The sequence below is a fragment of the Aethalodelphis obliquidens genome, unplaced genomic scaffold (genome assembly GCF_003676395.1).
Source record: "Aethalodelphis obliquidens isolate GAN/ISIS:26980383/991018 unplaced genomic scaffold, ASM367639v1 scaffold2, whole genome shotgun sequence".
In the NCBI taxonomy this organism is placed as follows: Eukaryota; Metazoa; Chordata; class Mammalia; order Artiodactyla; family Delphinidae; genus Aethalodelphis; species Aethalodelphis obliquidens.
In genome coordinates, this window is record NW_020837946.1 from 30,478,744 (window position 1) to 30,503,794 (window position 25,051).

Genomic DNA, 25,051 nt, shown 5'->3' on the forward strand with positions numbered 1-25,051 from the left:
TTAGTAGCTTTAAGTGTTTTCAACTAATGTGAATAAATGATGCTGAAGAAAGGACAAAGGAACGGAAGGTAGGTCATTTGGCAATGAAGGAAAAGCTTGGATTTTAGACCTGAAGGTATATCACACAAAACAGAGGAAGAGCCTAGAGACCCTCAGACTCCTGGTGGACTTCCTAGGGCACCTCCAGGGAGCTCATTCATGAGTCTAAAGAAAGAGAATACAGTCATCTCAGGCCCAATCCCCTGTGATGACAGGCAAAAAAATGATTCTGTTTTGAGAAGGAAGAAATGGCCACGTTTTTCTTTTTCTGGAATTCTTTGTCCTGTCACTTTAATGTGAGAGTCATCATGGAAAATAATTTCAAACTTTCTTGGGTTTTCTTTGTAATTTTTTGTTATTCTAAGTGTTCAGCTGGCATACAGGTTAAAGATTTGGGGTTTTATAATTATTTTTTTGGAAACCTTTCTTCCTCCTTCTCAAACATTTCAGTCAGCATACATTATGCCACTATACAACACATGGCCAAGCAATAATTCACCTTTGTGGAAGTCAGAGACATCTCGTGTATTAATTAGCAAGTCTTTAAGTGATGAGAGGATGGAAACAGGTTCCATCTGCTACTCAAACCCAGCCAGAGATTTCCAGGAAGGAGAATATAAAGTCAGTTACAAGGAATTTCTTACCCGATTTGTGTCCAGCCAATGAATGGACTTTGCTTTCATCTGGCACTGCAAAGAAATTAAAGAGACAAGGATCAGACCTGCTTGTAAATCAGTCATTTTTTGAACAATAAATTAATATAGATTTGTAATAAGTGAAATCTTTTACTGGCAAAGATTTGAGAAAACATCTTCCCCAGCCTGCCTGGGGCACCTCAATTCTATTAATTTAAAGACAGTTATGAAGAAATATATGTACATTAAACCTTCTGTGAATAGAATTTCATTCTTTTAAAAATTTCTAGGGCTTCCCTGGTGGCGCAGTGGTTGGGAGTCCGCCTGCTGATGCAGGGGACATGGGTTCATGCCCCGGTCCGGGAGGATCCCACATGCCGTGGAACAGCTGGGCCTGTGAGCCATGGCCGCTGAGCCTGTGCATCCAGAGCCTGTGCTCCGTAACGGGAGAGACCCGCGTACCGCAAAAAAAAAAAAATTCTAATACTTTCAGTTCTTTTAACTGGGCTGTTGTTTCTGTATCCACAAAAACAGAAAAACTCAAGAATCTAGAGCTGTATAATATATAATAAAACTCTTTGAGCATGACAGCAATATATCTAATCCCCAAGGATCAGACTTCTATATCTGGACAAAATGGAGCAAAAGGGAACAAACTTACAATTCCTCCTGAAAAAAAATTTCTAAAATAGACAAAACACGAAACAATGGCATTCAAGAGATTAGACATCAGGCAACAGAGGACAGTGACCCTTGAGAGGTGGAAAACAGGTGGGGTGACTCCTGCCATTGCTCCAGCTTACCGTCTAGAGAAAGTTTCCAGGTTGTGGTGCAGGAAGGGGAACACGGGCAGAGCCCAGGGATATTCCAGCCTGAGGACATGAAGCTGGAGGCCCAGGGAAACCAAGGCAGACAGAGTTTAGGTCAGAGAATTGGCGAGAAGAGAGGTATACAGAAATCTTTCTGAGAACTGCAAAGGATCCCCTCAGGTATTTAATTAATTGCTGATGATCACATGCATGTGAGGAAACTACCCAAGACCTGGGACAGAACTGCCCCAAAGGGGAAAGAGCACAGTGTCCAAAGTTTACACAAGGTTGGGAATAAAGTTCCTATTCCCAATACCCAGAGTGAAAAACTTCAAAATTCAGGGGCATCCATTAGAATAGGAAGAAGAATCTTGCTTCAGCAGTGGATAAAATTTTAGATGAACACAGCTCTGATGAAATGGATATGATTTTGAAAGCCACAAATTACCAAGGCTTATATAGGAAGAAAGAGATAATCTAACAGCCCTATAGTTTGTTTTTTAATCGATTTGTATTGAAAGTTAAAAACTTTCCCAGAAAGAAAACTCTAAACCCAGCTGATTTCCTGATGAATTCTACCAAACATTTAAGGAAGAAATAATACCAGTTCTACAGAAATTCTTTCAGAAAATTTAGAGGAGGGAATATTTCCCAACTCATTCTATGAGGCTACCATTACCTTGATGTTAATATCAAGCAAAGACGTTATATGAAAGCTACTAACCAATATCTCTCATGAACAAAGAGGCCAAGTTCTAAATCCTTAAGCAACTCTGCATGGATTATCACTTCAATATTCAACAACAGCTGTGCAATATTCACCATATACATATAACTGATTCATTTTGTTGTCAAGCTGAAACTAACATACCATTGTAAAGCAATTATACTCCAATAAAGATGTTAAAATAAAAAAAATATTCACCATATGTCATTGTCTACATTAGTCTCTAAAACTCTGGTGGCTCAAGGGTAGAAGCAAGGTGAGTGGAACTCTGCCAACAAGGAGGACCTCTTCCATTTTCCCAAATATGAGATTGGTCTCAGAGTAATAAGCTCCTCCTTCCTTTACCTACAACATTCAGTCATATTTCACTGACCCAGTTATTATACAAAAATCTTCCTAAGTCTTCCCACACCCACCTAGCACTCCTTTCCTAAGCTATTTCTTTATTTTCTAGACAAGAGCACTACATGTTTGTAATTTTCCTGGTATTAACTGCTTAAAAATCTTGTTGGACTTTTCTTTGTGTTTCCAGTTGGAGATGTCAATCCATACGTATCAGCCTCCAATTGTGGGCCAAATTCTGTCTTTCCCAGGTCTGAAAAAATATACAGTGGAATCTATAGTACAAATTAAAAAATACTGGAAAACAATGATGGTGACTAAAAAAATAATACTAGAAGCTAATACTGAGCACTTGTAATATACAAGTTCTACCCTATACTCTTTACAGCTATTAATTCATTTAATGCTCACAGTAACCTGTAAAGATAGCTATTATTATCTTTACAGATAAAGAAACTGCAGCATATCTTGTAAGCGGAGGAGCCAGAGCTTAAACATGGCACTTTTAATCACTCTACTATACTTGTGATGAATCATAGAAGAGTTGTTATATTTTTCAGATTATTGATAACATGAATTAAATGTAAGAAAACACTTGACAAACACCCGTATGTTAGAACACTATTACCCTTTTAATTTGAATATGTTATTAATAGAAATCTTTCTATGTTGACCAATATGAACAAGTGTTAGCTATAAATTTGTTTAACATGTTCAGAAATCTACAGTTCTAATAGGTTCAAGCTGAAATAATTCATCCCCATTACACAGATAAGAAATCATCTGTCTGAGTTAAAATCTTGACTTAGATACTTACTGGTTACCTGCAATTTACTTTAACTTTCTGTGCCTCAATCTCATCATATATAAAATGAGGTTGATATTGCTTTCCCCGTAGGTTTAGAGTGAAGATTATTTGTGTAAGTTTATGCAAAATACTTAGAAGATCACATAGTAAGTGCTTAATAAATATTAGTTATTAGATCATTAATGATAAACTAAATAGAGTTAATTTACATTAGATGTTACAGAATAACATGATAGCTAATAATGGGACATATGTGGATTGAATTCAAGATTTATCAGGCAAGTTACTAAGCTCCTTTCAACCTTAGTTTCCCCATGTGAAAAATGAGATACAAACACTGTACAAGGAGTTGTGAGAACTGAATGAAATAAATTTTAAAAAGCACTTAGCACAGTTCCAGGTACACGTTTCTCAATAAATGAAAACTTTTGATAAATGGAAACTGAGAGCGGTAAAGGTTGTGAATTTAATGATGGCGGTGGTGCTTATGATTTCACTTGCCTAGGATTATAAAGGAATAGGCAGGGCACAAGGTACTTTCAATTGCTATCTCATGGATAATCCAATACCCACAGCAGGTTTTACCTCCCGGTTTACATGGCTCCCAGTTCATCTTGTAGTGGAAGAAAGGCAAAGGAAATATGGTATTCAGACTACATACATGATTTTATTTTGTGCAGTTATTCTGAAAAAGGAATTCACACAAGGGTAGGATCTTATTTTTTGTTTTTGTCTTTTTTTTTTTTTTTTAACAGACATAAGTTATCCCATTAAATCTAAGTCAATTTAAGTACTACAAATTCCCTTGCCATGTTAGGTTGAACACGGTAACTTAACTTTTTGGCTGAATATTATCTACTATTTTTAGTAGGAATACTAATTATTTTAATTGACAATTTGAAATTCTTTAGAACACTACCAAACTATTACAATAAATAGTGTAGAACATCCAAATGGGTGATGGGCATAAAAATTAGGGGTCTTTCTCCAAAATATTCACTGACACAGATGTCTATCTTGAGGACAGAAGATAAATGAATAAACATCATAGAAAATAGAGGGAACTGTAATGACTTAATTAATAGAATACATTTTACTTAAAAGGTTAAATTGGGAACAATCATCTTTTATGCACATGCTTAGTGCTGGGAAGTGATTTAAATAACAGTAGCAAGTGAGAAAATGAGGTAAAATTATACACACCACCAAGCTTTTTAAAAATATGACAAGTGTTATAATTAATACTCAACTTCTTTTATAACTCACATTACCTTAAAGCTACTATAAAGTTTCCTCTCAGGGCTGGAGCTTAAGTCTAGTCATTTCCTGCATATTATTTAGACAGCACAGCAGTTGCAACAGTAGCAATGTTAATACGATAGCTATGTCATTTTAAACAAAGAGCTTATTTACAAGAGGTTGAAAATGAGTGAGCCCGGTGTGAGAAAGGTCTATCATTCCAAAATGGTAAGTAAGGTACCAAAAGTGTCAAGTAAGAGAGGGTTGATGGAGCAGGAACCAAAATTTCTTGTTCTGGTTCTAATGACAGGTTGTTTTCTCTTCCTTTCTTTCTTCTCCCCACCTCTCCCTCCCTCTCCCCTTTCCTCCTCCCTCCCTCCCTCCCCCCTCCCTTCCTTCCCTCTTCCCTTCCCTCCCTACCTACCTACCTACCTTCTTTCCTTCCTTCCTCCCTCCCTCCCCCCTCCCTTCCTTCCCTCTTCCCTTCACTACCTACCTACCTACCTACCTTCTTTCCTTCCTTCCTTCCTTCCTTCCAGTTTCTAGAGCATATTATATTCCCTTTCTTATCCTTCAGTTTCCAAAGATTGGTACTATTTGCTCTTGATTACTTTAAAGAGTTATTATAGTAATTGAAGAGGTATTAGGGAAATGTTGAGTCCTTCTGAAGATGAAATTCACAGACATTTTTTATTACATTCTTAGAGGGCACTGTGGACTTGTCCCTCCTGAGATTTCTCTAGATTTATTTAGATAATGGGATTTCTATTAAGCTCCTGCTTCCTGGCATTCAACTCAAGATCAATGGACACTATTTGATTTAATTACTATAAGGTTTTTCGTAAGGAGGACACTCTTTGGTTTGGATGTTTGTTAATATCCTGCTTCGTCCTCTGGTTCAGGAAAACTTGCTCAGGAAACACAGCACCCTGCGGGCCTATGTTTCCAGTTATTTTGGTTGTAGACCTTTGAAGTTAATCAAAGGTCTACGAACTACCCAACACTAGTGGAAACTTTTTAAAAGGTGTGGATAAACACACAGTGTCTTTTGGCTTAATTTCAACGAGGTTCATTGTTAGAGTTGAGAGAAACCATAAAGAAAGAAAATACGGGAAGAAAATCTGTGAAAAATATGGTACTCCGAGAACTTATTAGTGGCAGACATTAAAGTGCATATACTACTTACATATATTGGCTTCCTGGTAGGATATATTTATATTAATATAGTGATCACTTAAAGGTTTTATTCTTTTGTCAAGCCTTCTTATACTCTTCAAATGCATTCTCACTGGGGGAAAATAATCCCCTTGCTTATTGATAGCATTTGATATGAATTTTACAAGTGATTATTAGGGACTTCACTTGCTTAATAAAACTTTGAAGAACAGTGGCAGATTTGGTGAGTTAATGGGCCCCATAGGCTCTTCTTATGCTGACAGAAGATGGTATATTGCTAACATGCACAAATCTCTTCAGATAAAAATTGCCACCAGGTAGTTATTCTTTTTGAGAATGCCAACACTACGTCACGAATGGGGAATATGCAAATGTGTTCAGATTCCCACTACTTCATATTGAGATACTCTGATGCAAAGCAGCATTCTAAAACATGATGCAATGCTGGTCTTTCACATAGACAGCTCTATCTCATTTAACTTCTGATTTTCCTGTCTTTGGCATGATAGAGACTGCAGTTTTGAAGATGATGATTGGCACAATAAAAATCTATCTTCTAATGAGGCCATAAACACTTCTCTTTGGATAGTTTACTAGGAAACTAAATATCAAATAATTCCTTAATGCTTAATAAACTTGTTTCTAAAAGTTGTTCCTTCAGAATTTAAAAAAAATTGATGTACTTGCCAATAGTAAGAATCAATTTTCTTCTCTTTTAGCAGATCAGTTTCCATACCACTGATTGATTTCCAGAATTTCTAAGGAACACAAACCTGTTTCAAGTCGTAAATTAAGTTCCTGCCTTAGCAACCATGAACTATTACTGCATTAATTTATAGTGTTTTCTTATGTCAGTGACTATTTGGCATACTGCTACTCCTTAGGGAGACTTTTTGAGTTTTCAGCGCTATAAATTCTTATGTGTTGAAAAATTCTTCCATCTCTTGGAAAAAAAGCGAAATACAAAAACAAAATAAGGCTTTTGCTGAAAAAGGGGCTAGGTGATCAGTACAATATAATGACATAAATGTTTATCTCACCATCTCCCCCAAAGCACCCTGTTCATCCCTGGACGTGTTGCTGCTCTGACAATACGCTAATCAGAACAGCTGAAGTTTTCTTCTAATGTTACAGAGCATCTTCCAGCCAGGCTGCCACAGGACAAAAATGAGGGACCCATTCCCTCATCATTATCCAACTATTCATATGTTCACAGCTTTTCAGTGATATTACTCAATTTCATTCCTTTCCCTCCTTACTCAGAGGTAACCACAATCCTGAATTTTGTACTGTATCATTTTCTTGCTTTTCTTTAAAATTTTACCACAAATTTGTCCCCAAATAACATTTTTAAAATTTGTATCTTTCATTAAATGATACTGGATTTTGTCACATACTTTGCTGTGTATACTGATGTGATCATGCAATTTTTATTTTTCAGTCTGTTAATATGTGACTTACAAATGTTTGATTGATTTCAAATTTTAAACCAATTTTGCATTCCCAGGACAAACTCTACTTGGTCATAATCTTTTGTATACATAGTTGAGTTCAACTTGCTAAATTTTAAAAAAGAATTTTATACCAATTTATGAAGAATGTCAATCTAAAGTTTTCTTTCTTCCATGTCCTTGTCTGGCTTTGGTAATGCCAGCTTCATAGAATGAGTTGGGGAAGCATTCCGTCCTCTTTATTTATCTGGAAGTGTTTCTGTAGAATTCCTATTATTTCCTCCTATAGAATTCACCAATAAAGCCATTTGGACCTAGAGTTTTCTTTGTGGGAAAGTATTTCACTATAATTCAATTTCTTTAATAGCTATAGGGATATTCCGACTATTTCCCCTTGGATGAGTTTGTTTGTCTCTCGCAAGTTTTGTCCATTTAAGTTGTCAAATTTATTGTTCATGATATTGCCTTAAAATTCTTTTAATATTTGTAGAATTTATAGTGATGTCCCCTCTCTCAATCCTAACAATGTTCATGTATCTTGTGTTATTTTATTTTGATCAGTCTGGTTAGTGGTTTATCATTTTTATTGACCTTCTTAAAAAACTAGATCTTAATTTAATTTCTCAAATTTTTTCTATCGATTTGTATTCTGTTTTTTATTATTTCCCTTCTACTGCTTAATTTGGTTTCAATTTTATTGAACCCTCTTTATTTTCTTAACATGAAACCTGGCTGAGGTCATTGATTTGAGAACTTTCTCCTTTCTCTAATATAGTTTAATTCTATAAATTATTCTCTTACTGGCATCCCACAATGTTTTTTAATCACACAAATGTTGATATGTACTGTTTTCATTTTCATTCAATTAAAATACTTCCTAATTTCCCTCTTAGTATTTTCCTGATCCATGTGTTATTGAGAAGTTCTTTATTTTCCAAATATTTGTAGGTTTGCCAGCGTTCTGTTTTTGAATTTCATTTTAATTCCACTGTAGTAAGAGGGAATATAAGTTGCATGACTTGAATTCTTTAAACATTTTTTTGTGTGTTCAGGAATTCATTGAGATACCTGGATCTGGCTTTCTAGGTTTCATTAAATTTGGAAAATTTGTGGCCACTATTTCTTCATATATTTTTTCTCTGTTCACCCTTCTCTCTCATTTGAGCAATCCAATCACACATACTTCAGGCCACCTTGAAGCTGCTCCTCAGGTCACTGTTCTTTGCTCATTTCTGTGTCTTTTTTCTTGCTGTGTTTCAGTTTGTATAGTTCTACTGCTGTGTATTCACATTCACTTATCTTGTTTTCTGCTATTGTCTAATCTGCTATTAATTCCATCCAGTGTATTTTTCATCTCAGACATTCAACTTTTCATTTCCAGAGGACAGATTTTTTTACATCTTCCATACCTCCACTTAACATGTTTAATTTTCTTCTAGGCTTTTGAATATATGGAACACAAACATAATAATTTTTTAATGTGTTTGTCTGCTAATTCTAATGTCTGTACCACTTCTAGTTTTAATGATTGATTTTTCTCATTATGTGTCATATTTCCATACTTCTTGGCAAGCATGATAATCTTTTATTGGGTGCTAGATACTGTGAATTTTACCCTTGTTGGGTGCTCGGTATTTTTACATTCTTATAAATATTTTTTCTCTCTTCGGGATATAGTTGAGTTACTTAAAAAGATTTAATCCTTTTGGGCTTTGCTTTTAAGATGTGTCAGTCAGGACTACAGCAGCATTTACCCTAGGCTGATGATGCCCTACTGCAGAAGAAGTGCCTTTATGCACACCTTATCCAATGTCCTGTGGATTTTAAGGTTTTTGCAATCTTGTTGGTGGGAACAGGTACCATTCCTAGTCCTGTGTGAGCTCTGGGTACTGTTTCCTGGATCCTTTCGGGATTTATTTTCTCAGCCTTGGTAGTTTCCTCACATACATGCTCTGATGAGTGCTCTGTGTATAATACCCAAGAGAGATTCTCTATATAGTTCTGGAGTTCACTCTCTATGCAGATCTCTCTTTGCTGGTACTCTCCAAACTCCAACTATCTTGCTTTCCCTGGAGTCTCAGCCCTATCTCCTTAATTCAGGTATTTAAAAATGTAATGTGAATCTTGTAACAAGTTTCACAATACGGTACTATTTAATTTCTCTGAAATACGTTGCAAGATAATTCTAATATTTAATAAATTAAAATATCTTGTCCTTATAACCACAGCTTCCTAAATCACAGAACCAGTGGCCCTAAGACTACTTGAGTAACTATAACCCAAAGTGTAATGGGGAGAACACTGAGCTGAGAATGTGATCAGCGACTGAGGATATTCTTTGAAAGTCTCATTACCTGCTTGCCACCTACATAAGGATATGATGAAATCAATTCTGAGAATAAGCAATTAAAAAATTTGTTTGGAATACAGGACCACAAAGAGAATGCAGCTAAGCTGGTGGACTGAAAGGAAACCATGTCTAGGCCCAGGGCTATTCCTGTCCTGACAGCACACATGCTACCTTCATGAGCAAGTCACATGACTTTCTTCCAAGTGTCCTCATAACCAGACCCAAGGCTTCTTCCATCCCATGACTGAACTTTGGCAAATGCCTCCAACTTGCTCTTGACCTCCCTCCACCTGCTCAACTCTACATCTTATTTACCATATTCCGATTAATCTATGCTAAACATCACTTCCATCATTTCTCTAACCTACTCAAAAACCTTCACTAAATTCACCTGCTTAGAAAATAGTTTCCTTAGTCTTTTATTTAAGGTTTGAACCCTTTTTACCTTTCTCCCTATATTTTCCTCTATTTACCTGTTATTGAAGTGATTTCTTGTTTCTTCCTATTTGTCTTTATCCTTAATAGAAATGCCTCAAACCTCTCATATAAAAATACTACATTTCTCCTGGGCCCAGCTCTCCACTATAACCTCCTCTTTGTAGAATACTCTATTTCTGTCTCCCCCAGAACACTTTAGGTTTGCCTCCAAGCAAATATACCACTTTTTATCCTATGTTATGTTGATTTGTGGGAAACTTCAATGCAGGCAAAGATAGTATTTTATTCATCTTCACATCATAAACAGTTACAGAGTACAAATGCCCTCAGGTTAGTTGTATGAAGTCTCTCTCTCTCTGTTTTTAAATCTATGACAGGGAAAAGACCGTGAGATCCCTCCCAGGAAACTTCTTTCTCGGTGAATTCTTTGGATCTACCCAAGGGTTGGACTTAGACTATGAAGACTCTCATGTTTCCTAGGCCCTTGATAAGTATTTCCGTTATCAGCAAGAAATCAATATTGATTAAACCATGGGGGAAAAAAGGGCAGAGGCTACCCTATAAGTCACACAACAAATGGCCATTATTCACTATGAACCAGTGAAACAACACATCTCTCATCCCACTATTTACAATGTATATTTCCATAGAGTGAATCTCTCTTTAACAGGGATAAGGAGGAAGGAAACTAAAACTTACTACCAACTTACACGTGTCACAAATCATGCTAAGCATTTTAATATATGTTATCCCATTCAGTCCTCACAAAAGCTCTGTGAACATTATGACTTTCACTTTACAGAGGAGGGAGCTGAGGCTCAGAAGCGTTGTGTCATTAAGTTAGCAAGTGGGATGGGATAGCTGGGAACTGAAGAGTTCCCAACTTCAAAGTATACATTCCTTCTATTATGTGAGTCCAAGTGGTAGGACTTTGCTAATAGCTTTACCATCAAGAACTATACATTTCACTAGTCACCACTACCTCCTAAAGTAGAATTTTATAACCATGTGAAAGGGCAAACAGTGTCTCTTAAAAATGGTTGTTGATGGTCTCAGAAGTAAGAAATAGGGTTGTCATAAGTTGTCTTGAGCCTCATACACCTGGAAATTGTTACCAAGGGGAGGCATTGACTATTGTTCAGATGATGTCAGAGCAGGGGAGAAAGAGAAAAATCTGAGTGACATCACAGAGAATTTATTGCTCAAACATAGGAATGAAGCAACAGAGAGAACCACAAATGAATCCAGTGTGTGGTCTTGGGACTGAGGGCCACCATTATTAGAAGTTAGAGGGAAAAAATGGTGTAGGATCAGGTCAATAGTCTCAACAGAGTAGAAGCAGCATGGCGTGCCTGGGGACTCACATCTTTCTTTTTCATCCCCTGCCAACTTTTTGATGCAACCTAAGACAGTATTAGATTTTGGCAGCCAAACTGGCCAATTGTTGGCTCGTCAAGTGTACAGTCAACGAAAATCCTGAAGTCCTTTTTATATTAACTGCTTTAAGCCAGGTCTCTGTCCAACCAATGTCCATGGAGATCCAGTGCTATGACAGTCATCATGCTGGGCACGGGGATTGTGGAAGTGAACAAGACGGTCTCGAGCCGTGCACCAGCAGGGTTTCTATCACACAACTAACCACAAATAGTGAGAGGACTATCAGCAAACCTTCCTGATCAGAGCCACCTTCAGCTGTTCACTTTGACAGACGTGATCAGCCCCTGACTCATCTTTGGGATTCTGCGCTTACTCCTTATAGCCTACTTTCCACACAGGCGCTACCGTAATCCTTTTAAAACAAAAAACAAAACAAAAATCTTACCGTGACAGTCTCTCGACTCAAAGCCTACCAATAGCTTCCAATCACATTTAGAAGAAAATCTAAAAACTTACTAGAGTCTCCAAGCCCTGGTCCCTGGGGGCCTGTCCAACTTGTTCTGCATGGCTCTCCCTTTGCTCAGCGTACTTCACCCATCCTGGACTCACTGCAGTTCCCCAAACATGCCAAGTACGACCCTCTTTAGGGTTCTGGGACACACTCTTCCCCCACGTAGTTCATGGCTCTCCTTCATTCACATCTTCGCAGGTATCAGATCATCACAGAGGTCCTGCCGGACCACCTTACCTAAAGTAAGGCCTTCCACCCACAAGTCTGTTACTATCTCCTCCTCCTGCTTCATTTTTTCTACAAAGGATTCATCACTGACATCTTCTCCATTAGAACATAAGCTCTATGTGGATGTGGGCTTTGCTTTGTTCACCGTTTTGTCTCCAGGGTCTAGAACAGTGCCTGGTACATGGTAGGTACTCAATAAATACATGGAACGAAACAAGGATGCTCAGGGAACTGGGAAGATAGGTAATACAGAGACTAGACCTAGTTTATGGATTGGGCCTTCCTGATGGCTTTAAGTTGAGACCTGGAGATGTAGAGGGAAGGGTGAAGTTGATTTCTGGACAGAGGAAACATGACAGCCCCAAAACAGGTCCCACACACAGAATCTAAAAATCCTTTGTACAGTAGAAGTGCTCAGCATGAGCGCGTGACTGGTGAGAGACCGAATGGGGGAGAAAGAAACGGGTCACTTATGGAGAATCTCAAAAGTCACATTAATGAGTTTTGTCTTTATCCTCAAGGCAATGGGACACTGTTAAGGGATTTTCAGCAAGAAAGTGACATGATCGGATTTATGTTTTACAAAGATCACCCAGGCTGCAGCGTGGAAAATGAACTGGATGGGAGTAAGACGGGAGGCAGTTGCTTCTTTTCTTTTTTTTTTTGAACCCAAGTAGAGGAATTTACATTTATCCCTATTAAATTTAATCTTCTGAATTGCAGCTCATCAGTTCTCCCTGTTGAGATCTTTTTAAATCCCTATTCTGTCATCCATGCATTAGCTAACCCGCCAAACTGTGTGTCACTTACACATTTGACAAGTCGGGCTGCTACACCTGAGTAATGCGCAGGGCTTATGTTACTGAACACCATCCCTGCTCTCTTCAGGTGCTTGTGGGGTGTCTGGCTGGGTAGCAACATACTCTCCCATCACGAGGCAGTATCTCTTGTAAAGTTAACTGGCCATCCCAGAACTGAACTATAACCCTCAAGATCTAGTAACCCGAGCTACCCAGGATTTTCATGTGCATTTCCCCCAGAGCTTATGGACTTCATACTCAGACAGCAACTCAGTTCATTCTTGCATGAATTAATTTTGGCGCCTGGCTTCTGGCTGGGGACTGTATAGTTGCTTCTGTTCCTGGCTACAATAAGTGCCATCAAAAGATTTCTGTTCTGGCATGAACTGAAATATGTAATAGTGTCTATATTTCTGCCCAGACTCTACTATCATCTGTTTAATATGCAAACTGTCCAAGGCTACTAGTATGTAATAGATTTTGAAAAGTTGTCAGACGGACTCACTGTTTATTAGAGGATATTAATTTGGGGGTTTATGTGCTGTCTCTCCAATTCAGAGCATACAACCATTCCCTTAAAAAGGATCACAAAGGTCTGCACACACTAGTGAGATGATGTGGGAATTTATACTGAGCTATTAGGTGAGCTCATTGAAATCAGGCTCCTTTTGGCAGAACGGGTGGTTACACATACATATTAAATGTCCACTATTTTTTGGGAAGGTATTGAGATATATTAAGGATCCTGAACAAGGCTGAACTAATAGAAAACATTACTAGGAAAAGGAGAAAGTTGCTAGACCCAGACTCCAAAGTGACTTCACAGGAAGCGAGTTTTAAATCTCTTTTCCTTAAACCAGGGATTTCTTTGGAGGCCTCAGAAGCTACCAACCAAGTAAGGGAAAAAGGAAAAGCATTGGGCTGCGTTTATGCTGCATCATCCCCTCCTTTCTGCTGCCCCCAATTCTTACATTAAATACAGTTTCTTGTCATAAAAGTTTGAAAGATATTCAGAAAAACTGATTTAAAATTATTTGGGTATGAATCTCTCATTTAGTAAGAACTGACTGACTTTTTAATCGATCTTTGTGAATGCCTACAAATTCTTGTCAGCTGGGGAAAAAAAGCCCAAAATATAAATGTAATGTACTGATATTTTAAAATAAATTCTAAATGTAACAATTAATAAGACTGACATAATGATACATTTCAGAACGAGTCATTTATTAATTTCAAATTTCTGGCTTTATTCTCGTAGTTTGGAGCCAGTAATTTTTTCATGTCTCGGATACTTTGGGGGAGGTCCTTGTAAAGCACATAGGCTCTAAGCCTTGTGCCTAGAATGACCGATAGGAAAAAAACAAAATCACTGCCTGCTTCAACCAGAGGAACTGTTTCAACAGTTCAGGACATGAAAATGTAAAGTTAAAAATCATAGCTTTAGGATCATTAAGAAGAAAACAAATAATGATTTACTGATGTTCCATATGGGCATCTCCTTTCTATATGTTGTGCCTTCACTAGAGTTTCCAGCTGGAAAATGGCACCGTCACTGTCCCAAGCAACTCTGGCTCCTCAACCTCTGCTCCTGCCTCAATATATAATTGGTCAAGCTTCACTTTGACCGTAGGTAGGGAATCAGGTCATTGCTCTCTTACTGCTTTTCTACCCATTCTACAATTGTATCAAAATACGATTGGAATAACAGTCCCTAAAGACTAAGATCTAAAAGAACTCTCAACTTCTGCCAGCTCACAGGAGGCTCTCTTTGCACTTCTGTATATAAGCTGTGACCAGAAGCATACAGCCTTACAGGGTAGCTACGGCACACACTGTAGGCTGGCTGACCCAGTGTCACCAGCAGCCTCGTTCTCCCCAGCTACTTTCTGGCGACAAGGAATGTGACATGTCGTAGCCTGGCCAATAAGCTAAAACTGGAAGTTTTCAGGGCAGCACTTCTTAGACAATATTGGATATCCTGATAGAGAGGGAAGAAGGTGGCGCAGCGTTTTGCCTTCTCCCCGTCCACCACTTTTTTTTTTTTTTTTTTGCCTGGAACATGGATATGATTTCTGAAGATACAGCAACCATCTGGACACTGCAGTAACAAATATGAGGACAAAGGCCAAAAAAATCAAGAATGACAGAATAGAAAAAGAGAAGGAGCCTAGGTCTCTGATGGCTTCACTGGGACACTGAATTGGCCCTATCCGGACTTCATGTAATATGTGACAAAAAAACCTGCTTATTACACCACTGCTGGTAGAGTTCTCTGAGAGTTGCAGTGGAATGTGCTCTTATTTTTTATTTTTTGTGGTACGCAGGTCTCTCACTGCTGTGGCCTCTCCCGTCGCGGAGCATAGGCTCTGGACGCGCAGACTCAGCGGCCATGGCTCACGGGCCCAGCCGCTCCGCGGCATGTGGGATCTTCCCGGACCGGGGCACGAACCCGTGTCCCCTGCATCGGCAGGCGGACTCTCAACCACTGCACCACCAGGGAAGCCCCAAATATCCCCATTTCTATCAGGGACAGGATTACCTGCTTTTTAAATTCTATTTTAAAGTTATTTCAACGATGCCAATTGATTTTATTCTAATTTTAAGTGTAACACGTTTGAAGATTTGAAATATGCAGAAATATATCTAAGATAAAATGATCCTGGCACTGTCCACTAAGAGAAAAATCAACGTTAACATTTTGACAAATGTCCTTCCATTATTTATATATGTATAGACACGCACATCTCAACATACATACATATACTAATTGTACGTTGTGTTCTTCAAATGTTTTATCATTAATGTTTCATACCATTAAATAGTCCGAAGAGTTTTATTGGTTGCATAATAGTCTATTATATCTATCAGATTAATAGCCTATAATTTCACTAATCCTCTTCCTGCTGGAAAATTAAGTTCACTACAGTGAAAAATCAAACTTAAATCTTGGTCAAATCTTTCATTTTTTTTTGTAGGATGGTTCTTCTGAATGGAATTACTGGATAAAAGGTAAAAATGGTGCTAAGGTGCCTTATACAATTACCACATTGCCTCGCAGTAAGGCAGCATCAACTTAAAAATACAACAAGCATGTGTTGTAAGGCTGGTGCATATATTTTTCAATATTTGCCAATATAATATCTTAATTTCCTCATTGTTTGTGAGGCTGAATATATTTAATATATATTGGCTTATTAAATTTCTCTTTGCTTTTGTGAATTGTCTGATCATACATATTTCTAATTTTATATTGAAATGTTTTCTAATTACTACCAAGAGCTCTTCCTATATGAGAGATGTTAATCCTTTGTCATGTATTTTATAATTATTCCTTTATTCTCTTGAACACAGAACATGAGGATAATAGGGAGTGATTATTAGGTGTCTCTTAAACAGGGTCTCAATCTTATTTAAGAAAGCTGGAGTTTCCAAATTAATTAATTTTTCAGGATGTTGCTGGATTAAAAAAACAACAGTGTAATCCAAAATGAACTCCATCCTTAGTTTCACATATACTAGCCATAGTAAATCTCTTCTCCAACTTAAGAAAAAAATATTTTCTCTTTCCACTCAAATAACCTTCTCTACATATTTCTCTTAATACTAGCATTTTATTTTCAGAATGAACCTTCTAACACATGCTTAGAAAAGTACATGGTAATGATATATTGAATGCCTGTTTAAGATTATCGCCTGCTTTCACAAGTATATTCCCAGTCCATTAATGATGAAGCATATGATCAGTTTTTCCAGTGGGGCAGACAATTAGACTGAGCTGTCTTCAGAAATTCTTGCCCTTAACGACTTGGTGACCACATTTTCAATATAACAACATCTCTAAATTATGGCTTGTAAAAAACTATTTAACCAGTTTTACAAGAATAGTTTGCTATTTTACAAAAACTATTTTTTTTACTTGGATACAGATTTAGGTATCTAAGGGGCTAGTTAATTTAGCCGATTTAAGTGTTAACTAATACACCTATGCCGGATACTGTCTAAGTCAGGTTACGTGATCGTGGGGCCTCTTAAGGCTCCTCAGTTGTCTTAGCATATGAGGCTGTAGAAGACTGTACTTGCATTAATAAATTCTTGGATTAAACCTAAATACAAAAACTGCTTTGTGGGTAAAAATGGGCGTAAATTACGGAGCTGTAATGGGTGAGCCTGTACCAAGTGTTTAAACTACGTAGAATATCTCCAATTTGTTCTGAGCTAATCATGTTCTTCGCTTCGGAACTTTTGGGGAGTTATTTTGGGGTGTTTGCACGATGACTATGCGACCCAAGCCGAGCAAAAGCTCTGAATATTCAGCTCACACAACCTTCGCCACAACTCACACGCAGCCAAATTACTCTGTCCTGATGTAACGCGATTTCGTGTTGCTGCACGTAACAGCAAGGAGTCCAGGAACATTTTGAATATAATTCCCATGGCCTGAGGTTTAGGCACAGACTACACCGCTCTTCTGCACACAGATTTACGGAAAATGAAAAGGGGAGTCATAAATAAGCACACCGTTTTTTGGTTAGAGAAATACTTATCTTCAGCTTTTTCTAATTCAACAAACAAAAGGAAAAAATTCTCATAAATTAAAATATAAGGAGGTACTGCTTTAGATTAAAAGGAAGATAACAAAAAGAAATGATAGAAGAACACAAAGGGGAAAAAATGTCAGTGATAGAAGACTAGGAAGGGCCACAAAACAATCTGATCTAATTAACCCTCCCTGGCAGTGCAAGGGAATTCACATGATCTAAATCAATTATGTCAAGTGATTGCCTAATTTATTCATAGATTCCTCCAATTAGGAAATAAAGCACACGGCCCTTTTCTTCAAGTTTTAAACAACTGCTTTCACTCTTTTCTATGTAATGGAATTAAAGCCCTTGGCCTTCTGTATTTTCTGCGTTTGACTCTTTCCTTAAATCTGTTCATTATTATGAACCTTCTCCAAACACTTTCAAATGAACGAGTTTGGGTAAGTGAAAGTGAATGTAGACTGCTATATTCCACACCCTCCTAAAATATTTTTATCCCTATTCTATTCTGCTACCCAAATCAAACATTTATTTGCACTTTTATTCATTTATACTTTAAGTATTCGTCTGCACTTTTATTCATCCATTCATTCGATATTTTGATGTAGAAAAGGTGAACCTTTCTACTTAGTAAGATAAGTCAAATCAATCATGGAGATCAATGGGTTTCTGAGTTGCAGCCAGATTGCTCTAACGCTATCCATCCACATCATCCATCTTGGATTTACTTGACACCTACACATTCTAAGTGGTGAGGAGGAAGCCAAAGACTTAAAAGATATGACCCTGTAAGGGCTTGTAATCTGATTAGAGTGGGCAGAAATTCTCACTCAGTAGGTACCCAAACGAGTATGCAATTCAGTGTTAAAATTCAGGATACCAAAAGAAACTGCTTTAAGAATTCAGAGAGGGCTTCCCTGGTGGCGCAGTGGTTGAGAGTCGGCCTGCCGATGCAGGGGATGCGGGTTCGTGCCCCAGTCTGGGAGGATTCCACATGCCGCGGAGCAGCTGGGCCCGTGAGCCATGGCCGCTGAGCCTGTGCGTCCGGAGCCTGTTCTCCGCGACGGGAGAGGCCACAACAGTGAGAGGCCCGCGTACCGCAAAAAAAAAAAAAAAAAAGGATTCAGAGAAAGAGCTGGAAAAAAATGACAGCTCCCTGGAGCAGGCAAGACTTGAGTGGGTCCTGAATGAAAGTTAAAATTTAAATAGGAAAGAAGAGAAGGTGACGGTCTTCTGTTTTTACAGTGAGACTGGGAAATTAATAAGCCTCACTTGCAACAGAAAGGTACAATGGTTTAGAGCCTAGGCATCAAAGTTTAATGTGCCTGAGTCCAAATCCTGGCTCCATCGCTTACTAGCTATGATACCTTACAGAAATCGATCGCTTTAAGCGCTGTTACACTCATCTATAAAATGGCAATAGAACTGCTGTGCAAAAAACCACGCTTGGCATATAGCAAGTGCTCAAAAAAACATTAGCTACCACCACTACCATCACAGATACTACTGCTTTCTCTCTTTTTCCTCTTCATATTCTAGATTAATAGGTATCATCACTGCCCTGAATACTGGGCTGAGGAGTTTGATCTTTTTACCAGGAGTAAAGGAAAGTCAGCGGCTTCTAGCCATTGGATAGACAGTCATCCAGCAATGTATGAGAGGTTATTTTACCATACATGTGCTATTCCTTCTGAGGCACATTGCATGCAGTCAGCCACATTCTGTCATCATAATCCATTATTAATTCATGCTTAGTTACATCCTTGTTCTTTCATGCTGCTCTGCAGTTAATTCCTGCATACTTAGCGACCACAGACACTTCTCTACCCTGGAGATTCTCTCCCAGATTGCATAACGCTGCACAGCATTGCTCACATGTCCCAGCTTGCTGGCAATCCTTTCTTTCCTCACTCTACTCTGGCTCTTGCACATCACCTTTCAACTTCACAAACACATCTTCTCTGCCAAGGGCATTCCTCAGAGCTCTAGTCCTGTGAGATGGTCTGTACTCAAGGTTTCTGTGATCAAATGAGTTTGGGAGACGCTGCACATTATTGTATCTTGAAGACTTATGGGGACTCTTAAATGCCCAGCAATGTGCATACAACACATTAAAAGTTGTGAACAATCTTGTGTTTAAGAAGACTGTTTAACTCAGAAATTTCCAAACTTGCTTGACCGTTCTTTACTATATCATTCAAGTTACTACTAAGACATTCAAACAATTCAGTTTCAATTTTATGTTCACCTATTTTTATATTAACGAACACATTCTTTAATCTTCGATAAGGCTTCATTACTAGTCCATAATTAGAGGACTTTGCCACTTATGATTTGCCTCTAGAGGGGGAAAAAAAAACAAAGGAGAAAGCACTAAGATTATTCACCTGGAATCTACTGATTTATTAAGGATAGAAATAGGAAACCTCTGACATAACTCAGTTTTCACTCAATTTGGGTGCTAAGTATTTTTTTCCAAATTTAGAAAATGGGCTAAATGTTTTCCAATCACTCGGTACACTCTTGTTTTCCTTTTAAGACTTTTTAGCTGCAACCTCTGCAGGTCTCACATTCTTTCAGGACAATCCTGATGTGCTTGGGGATTATGTCAGTTAGTTCCTGGATCAGCAGAGGGTAGATTAGCTATTCCCAGCTCGCTTGAAACCATCACTCATGATTAGTCAATTTCCAACTTGATCTCTATTGCAAGTTTTGCTTTAATTTTAATAACATCATCTGATAGAGTTCCTAGTAACCTTTTCTTATGAACACTAGAAACCAAGTGGGAATTGAAACATTAGCCTTTCCAGTCATGTTCCTTCTCTCCACAATTTGTGGAAGTTTATGTTTGTTATACTGAGTATCTTTCTGGTGTCTTTATTCATTTATTATTACTGTTCGTGAGACTATTTCCACTAAGGGTAGCCTACAGAAATAAGATAGTCTGTTGTCACTGATAATTCTCAATTATTTAGAACAGTGTGTGGCACAGAGGAAGCACTCAATAAATATTTGTTGAAGGAAGGAAAAGGGATGGATGGGTGAATTTTTCATGGGACTGAAATTATGTTTTCAAGTGTTGGACAACATTTCAGTCTTATAAAAATAGAGTAGGTGTTTCTGGCGACACCAGCCCTTGTACTAATGTGCTCTAAATCAGCCAAAGCCACTGGATACACGGTATAGTAGTTTTAGTGTTCCAGTGAAGAACCAAAAAGAAATTATTTTAGTAAGATTAACTGATTTACCCTAGAAGTTTTTCCCATAAATAAGTCCAAGTTCTGACTCTGTTTCTGATTCATGTTTAACTAGACATTTTCTAAACATTTAATGAAAGATAACAGATGTAGTAATTAATACATACTTTGGAGGAAGAAACATACTTAGCTTTAGGAAAGTAAAAGCAAAATATCTATTTTCCCCCATGAGCAAGAGCTGAGATTTGACCTTTAATGAAGATTAACATTTTACTTACAAAAAGTGCTATTTAATTTAGAAATTTTCAGGCTTACAGAGGAAATGCTCAGATGATTCAAAATAGAAAATATACAATAAATAAATATATAAAAAATGTTTAGGGCTTCCCTGGTGGCACAGTGGTTGAGAGTCTGCCTGCCGATGCAGGGGACACGGGTTCGTGCCCCAGTCTGGGAGGATCCCACATGCCGTGGAGCGGCTGGGCCCGTGAGCCATGGCCGCTGAGCCTGTGTGTCCGGAGCCTGTGCTCCACTACGGGGGGAGGCAACAACAGTGAAAGGCCCGCGTACCGCAAAAAAAAAAAATCGTTGGCTTGAATAGTTTAGCCACAGCAATAATTTTAAAAGTAAAATTAAAATATTCCTGTTGAGCCTACAAAATTGGCAAAAATGAAAAAAACGATGACACCCAGATTCTTCCATATACTACTGAGAAGAGTGTAATTTCCTTTCTGGAGGGCAGCTGGTCATATATATCAAAAAAGCCTTAAATCTTTATACAACATTTGGTCAAAGAATGATACATACCGAAATTCACAATGATGAAATAATTATGAATTTTTCAAAGGTTTATGTACTAGTAGGGTCAATCCACTGCTATTTCTAAGCGCAAAAAATTGGAGACAACTTTTACAGCCAAATGATATAATATTAAGCAAATAAATCAGGCTATATTTATTCAAGAGCAAGCTTTACAATTAGAAGGCAGTATTACAGAAACAAAGACACAGAGAATAATATTTAAGCTAGATTATTCTTAAAGGACCCAAATTTAAAAGCATATGTTCAGTAGAATCACTTTGGGGAAAAATTAGAATATAAAAATATGAATATGTATATATGAGAATAGAAATACATAAGACCAAAGAAGTTTTGCTTTTTTAAAGAACTGCAACTTCTGCACTTAAAAATGAGATAGTTGTACCTTCCTAGAGTAGTTTTAATCTCTGCATAAAGTATTGCCAGTAACAAATATTTATCATTCTGAATAGCATTTGGAAGAGACAACTATAAAACTGCCAAACTTCATTAACATGTATTTATTATACTATATATTTTATATATTTTATTATACTATATTTAATTATATATCTATATATAGTATTTTCAGCTAATGGAACTCTCGCTTCAAAACAAGTAAAATGGTTCATATTTGCAAGGAGAATTTAAGTATTTTGTTTAGCTTTGAAAAGCTTCCTTAGCTTCATATTTTATGAAGATGTTCTTATATTAGTACAAAAGTTCTATTAAAAAGGAACAGAAGTTCATTTAAATATGAACAGTGGTTTAGAAAACAAAGGCAAGTAGGAAAGAAAGTTCATATTTGGCCTTATTTAAAATGGTTAGTATCAGAGACGTACAGCCTCAACTGAGGTGCAAAAATATTCAATATAAAGAAGAAAGCACTTCATTTACTAATCCAAGTTTTAAGAGGGGCCCAGAATATGTCAGTTCTAAAGGATGAGGCAGATTCTCCATTGATCAGGATTTCCCATCGGAGCACAAATAATGCTCTAAATATACAGAAGCTAATTTAAGAAAGATTGGCATGGGTTTGTCATTGGCATGATGTCATTGGTTAAGGTTCAATTATAAACACTTCCAAATGTTATAGTTTTCTTTATACTTCTTGTGGGAAAACAGAGCCTTGGGTTTCTCTTCCCGAGACTAAATTTTTACTTTATCTACATATGCCACTAAACAATACCCCAGCTTAAAGAAACCTAATCTTTGTGAAAAACCATGGCAACATTTGAGACCATGTGTGACTCCATGATTGAATTAAGAATCTGCATACGAAATCCACAGCAACCTTTTCTGCAGTATTTCACAACATTGACTTGAGGAGAATTTACTTATACCGGCAGCTCAAGTCAGCCACCAAGTACAAAAATACGAGTAGGATATGAAGAGGCTCACCTCTGATACCACTACTGACATTACCCTCTCCACGACTGATGCTGTGACTAATAACATCATTGAACTTCTTATGTTCTAGGCACTAGGTTAAGTGTTTTTATGTAAGAGGGATGGTTCTTGCTTTAAACATTTTTTTTTTTTCTGATGGGGCATATGAGAGAGTTGTGCCTCTTAGTCATTCACGCAACAAATGGTGAATGAGAGCAACTGTGTTTAAGGTATTTACCAGCACTTATTCATGGGAAAGGCATGAGAGTGGGATGGAAGGTGCCACAACTTTCAGAGAAGCCTACAACACACAAAGTATTGAATAGCATAAAGGTACAATTTCTACACAAAAGGCATCCTTGGGGCTTCCCTGGTGGCACAGTGGTTGAGAGTCCGCCTGCCGATGCAGGGGACGCGGGTTCCTGCCCCGGTCCGGGAGGATCCCGCGTGCCGTGGAGCAGCTGGGCCCGTGAGCCATGGCTGCTGGGCCTGCGCGTCCACAGCCTGTGCTCCGCAACGGGAGAGGCCACAACAGGGAGAGGCCCGCGTACCGCAAAAAAAAAAAAAAAAAGGCATCCTTTTCTACCTAATAGTAATAATGAACACAAAGTCAAATTAGTCTTGAAAATGAACTTCTTTAAAATATATTCCTTAGGGACTGTAAATTTAAAAAGAATACATATGGAAAAGAATTTGCAAAAGAATATATATATGTGTAAAACTGAATCACTCTGCTGTAGACTTGAAACTAACCCAACATTGTAAATCAACTAGGCTTCAATTAAAAAAAAGGACACCTATGGAATTACAGGGTGAGAAAGAGGTCCTTTACAGAAAGAAGCATTTATGTACCTTTGCTTCCAACCCCAGTAGTTATTCCAATTAATTTTAAACAGAATCTGCATTATTCTGCTATATTCAATATAATGATCTAGTTATATTAAAGGTATAGAGAAGTGATCCATGTCACTATAATTTAGTTAATAGTAATACTAGTCCTTGATTTATTTTCATTTTTAAATGTGCAATTGTCTAAAATTTAATTATATGTTTTAGTTAACGCAAATGTTGCTTTTTCTTAATGTTTTGAAAGAGGCCTGGCTTTGGATGTGTGAAGTCAGTTATTCTAAGTTTTCCTGGTTTCTCTTTTCGCAACAGAGAAGAATTCAGCCTGAGTTCTGATATGTAATTTCGCCAAACTCATTGAACCTATTTTCATCTAGTCACCCTACTTCAGTTATAACCTGTGTGGTTATTTTATTTAAACATATTAAGGTACACTAAAAAATTAAAAAAAAAAACCAAACTGTACCTTTTATCTAAAGACAAAAAATGCACAGTGTCTCCTTTTCCATTTTTCTGATGAATTTTGCTTCTCAGTCTTCATGAGTTGTTTCAATTTATGTATCTATTCTTTCCTTGCACACAAAATATGCCACAAACCAGAATTAATTTTCCATCCTTATTAACTTCCTAGATTTCAAAGCTTGTAAACTTGATGTATCTTCTGATCTGGCTATCATCGCTTGATATATTTGGGGTGCAGATTCGATTTTAAACAGATTTGAGTTTTTCAATATTAACCATGAAAATATCTAAGGAGACCTCTTATATGTCTCTTTTTCTTTTTTTTTAAAATTTATTTATTTATTTTTGGCTGAGTTGGGTCTTTGTTGCTGCGCGCAGGCTTTCTCTAGTTGCAGCGAGCGGAGGCTACTTCTTAGTTGTGGTGCGTGGGCTTCTCGTTGCAGTGGCTTCTCTTGTTGCGAAGCATGGGCTCTAGGTGTGCGGGCTTCAGTAGTTGTGGCGCATGGGCTCAGTAGTTGTGGCTCGCGGGCTCTAGAGCGCAGGCTCAGTAGTTGTGGCTCACGGGCTGAGGTGCTCCGCGGCATGTGGGATCTTCCAGGACCAGGGCTCGAACCCATCTCCCCTGCATTGGCAGGCGGATTCTTAACCACTGTGCCACCAAGGAAGCCCTCTCATATGTCTCTTAAGTCACCTCTCTTCCAGGCAAGATACCTTTATTTCTTTCCACTGTTTTTCATCAGACATGGTTTCAAGGCCTCTCACCAATATCTGGATGCATCTACTCTGTTCTTGTCTTTATTAAAATACTGTAGCCAGAATTAAATACAGCATTCTATCTAGGTGGGTTATGGCCAGGCCAGGGTACAGTGGAACTGCTGTCTTCCTTAA

General features: G+C 37.8%; 1 protein-coding gene across 1 annotated transcript in view; it reads right to left on the reverse strand.

Moving 5' to 3' along the window:
• Positions 1-25,051, reverse strand: part of PARD3B (par-3 family cell polarity regulator beta) — a 1,036,702-nt gene that overhangs the window by 386,942 nt on the left and 624,709 nt on the right. The window contains exon 16 of the mRNA XM_027123437.1: positions 684-728. Coding sequence (XP_026979238.1) covers positions 684-728 — 45 coding nt within the window. The remainder of the gene's footprint in view (positions 1-683; positions 729-25,051) is intronic.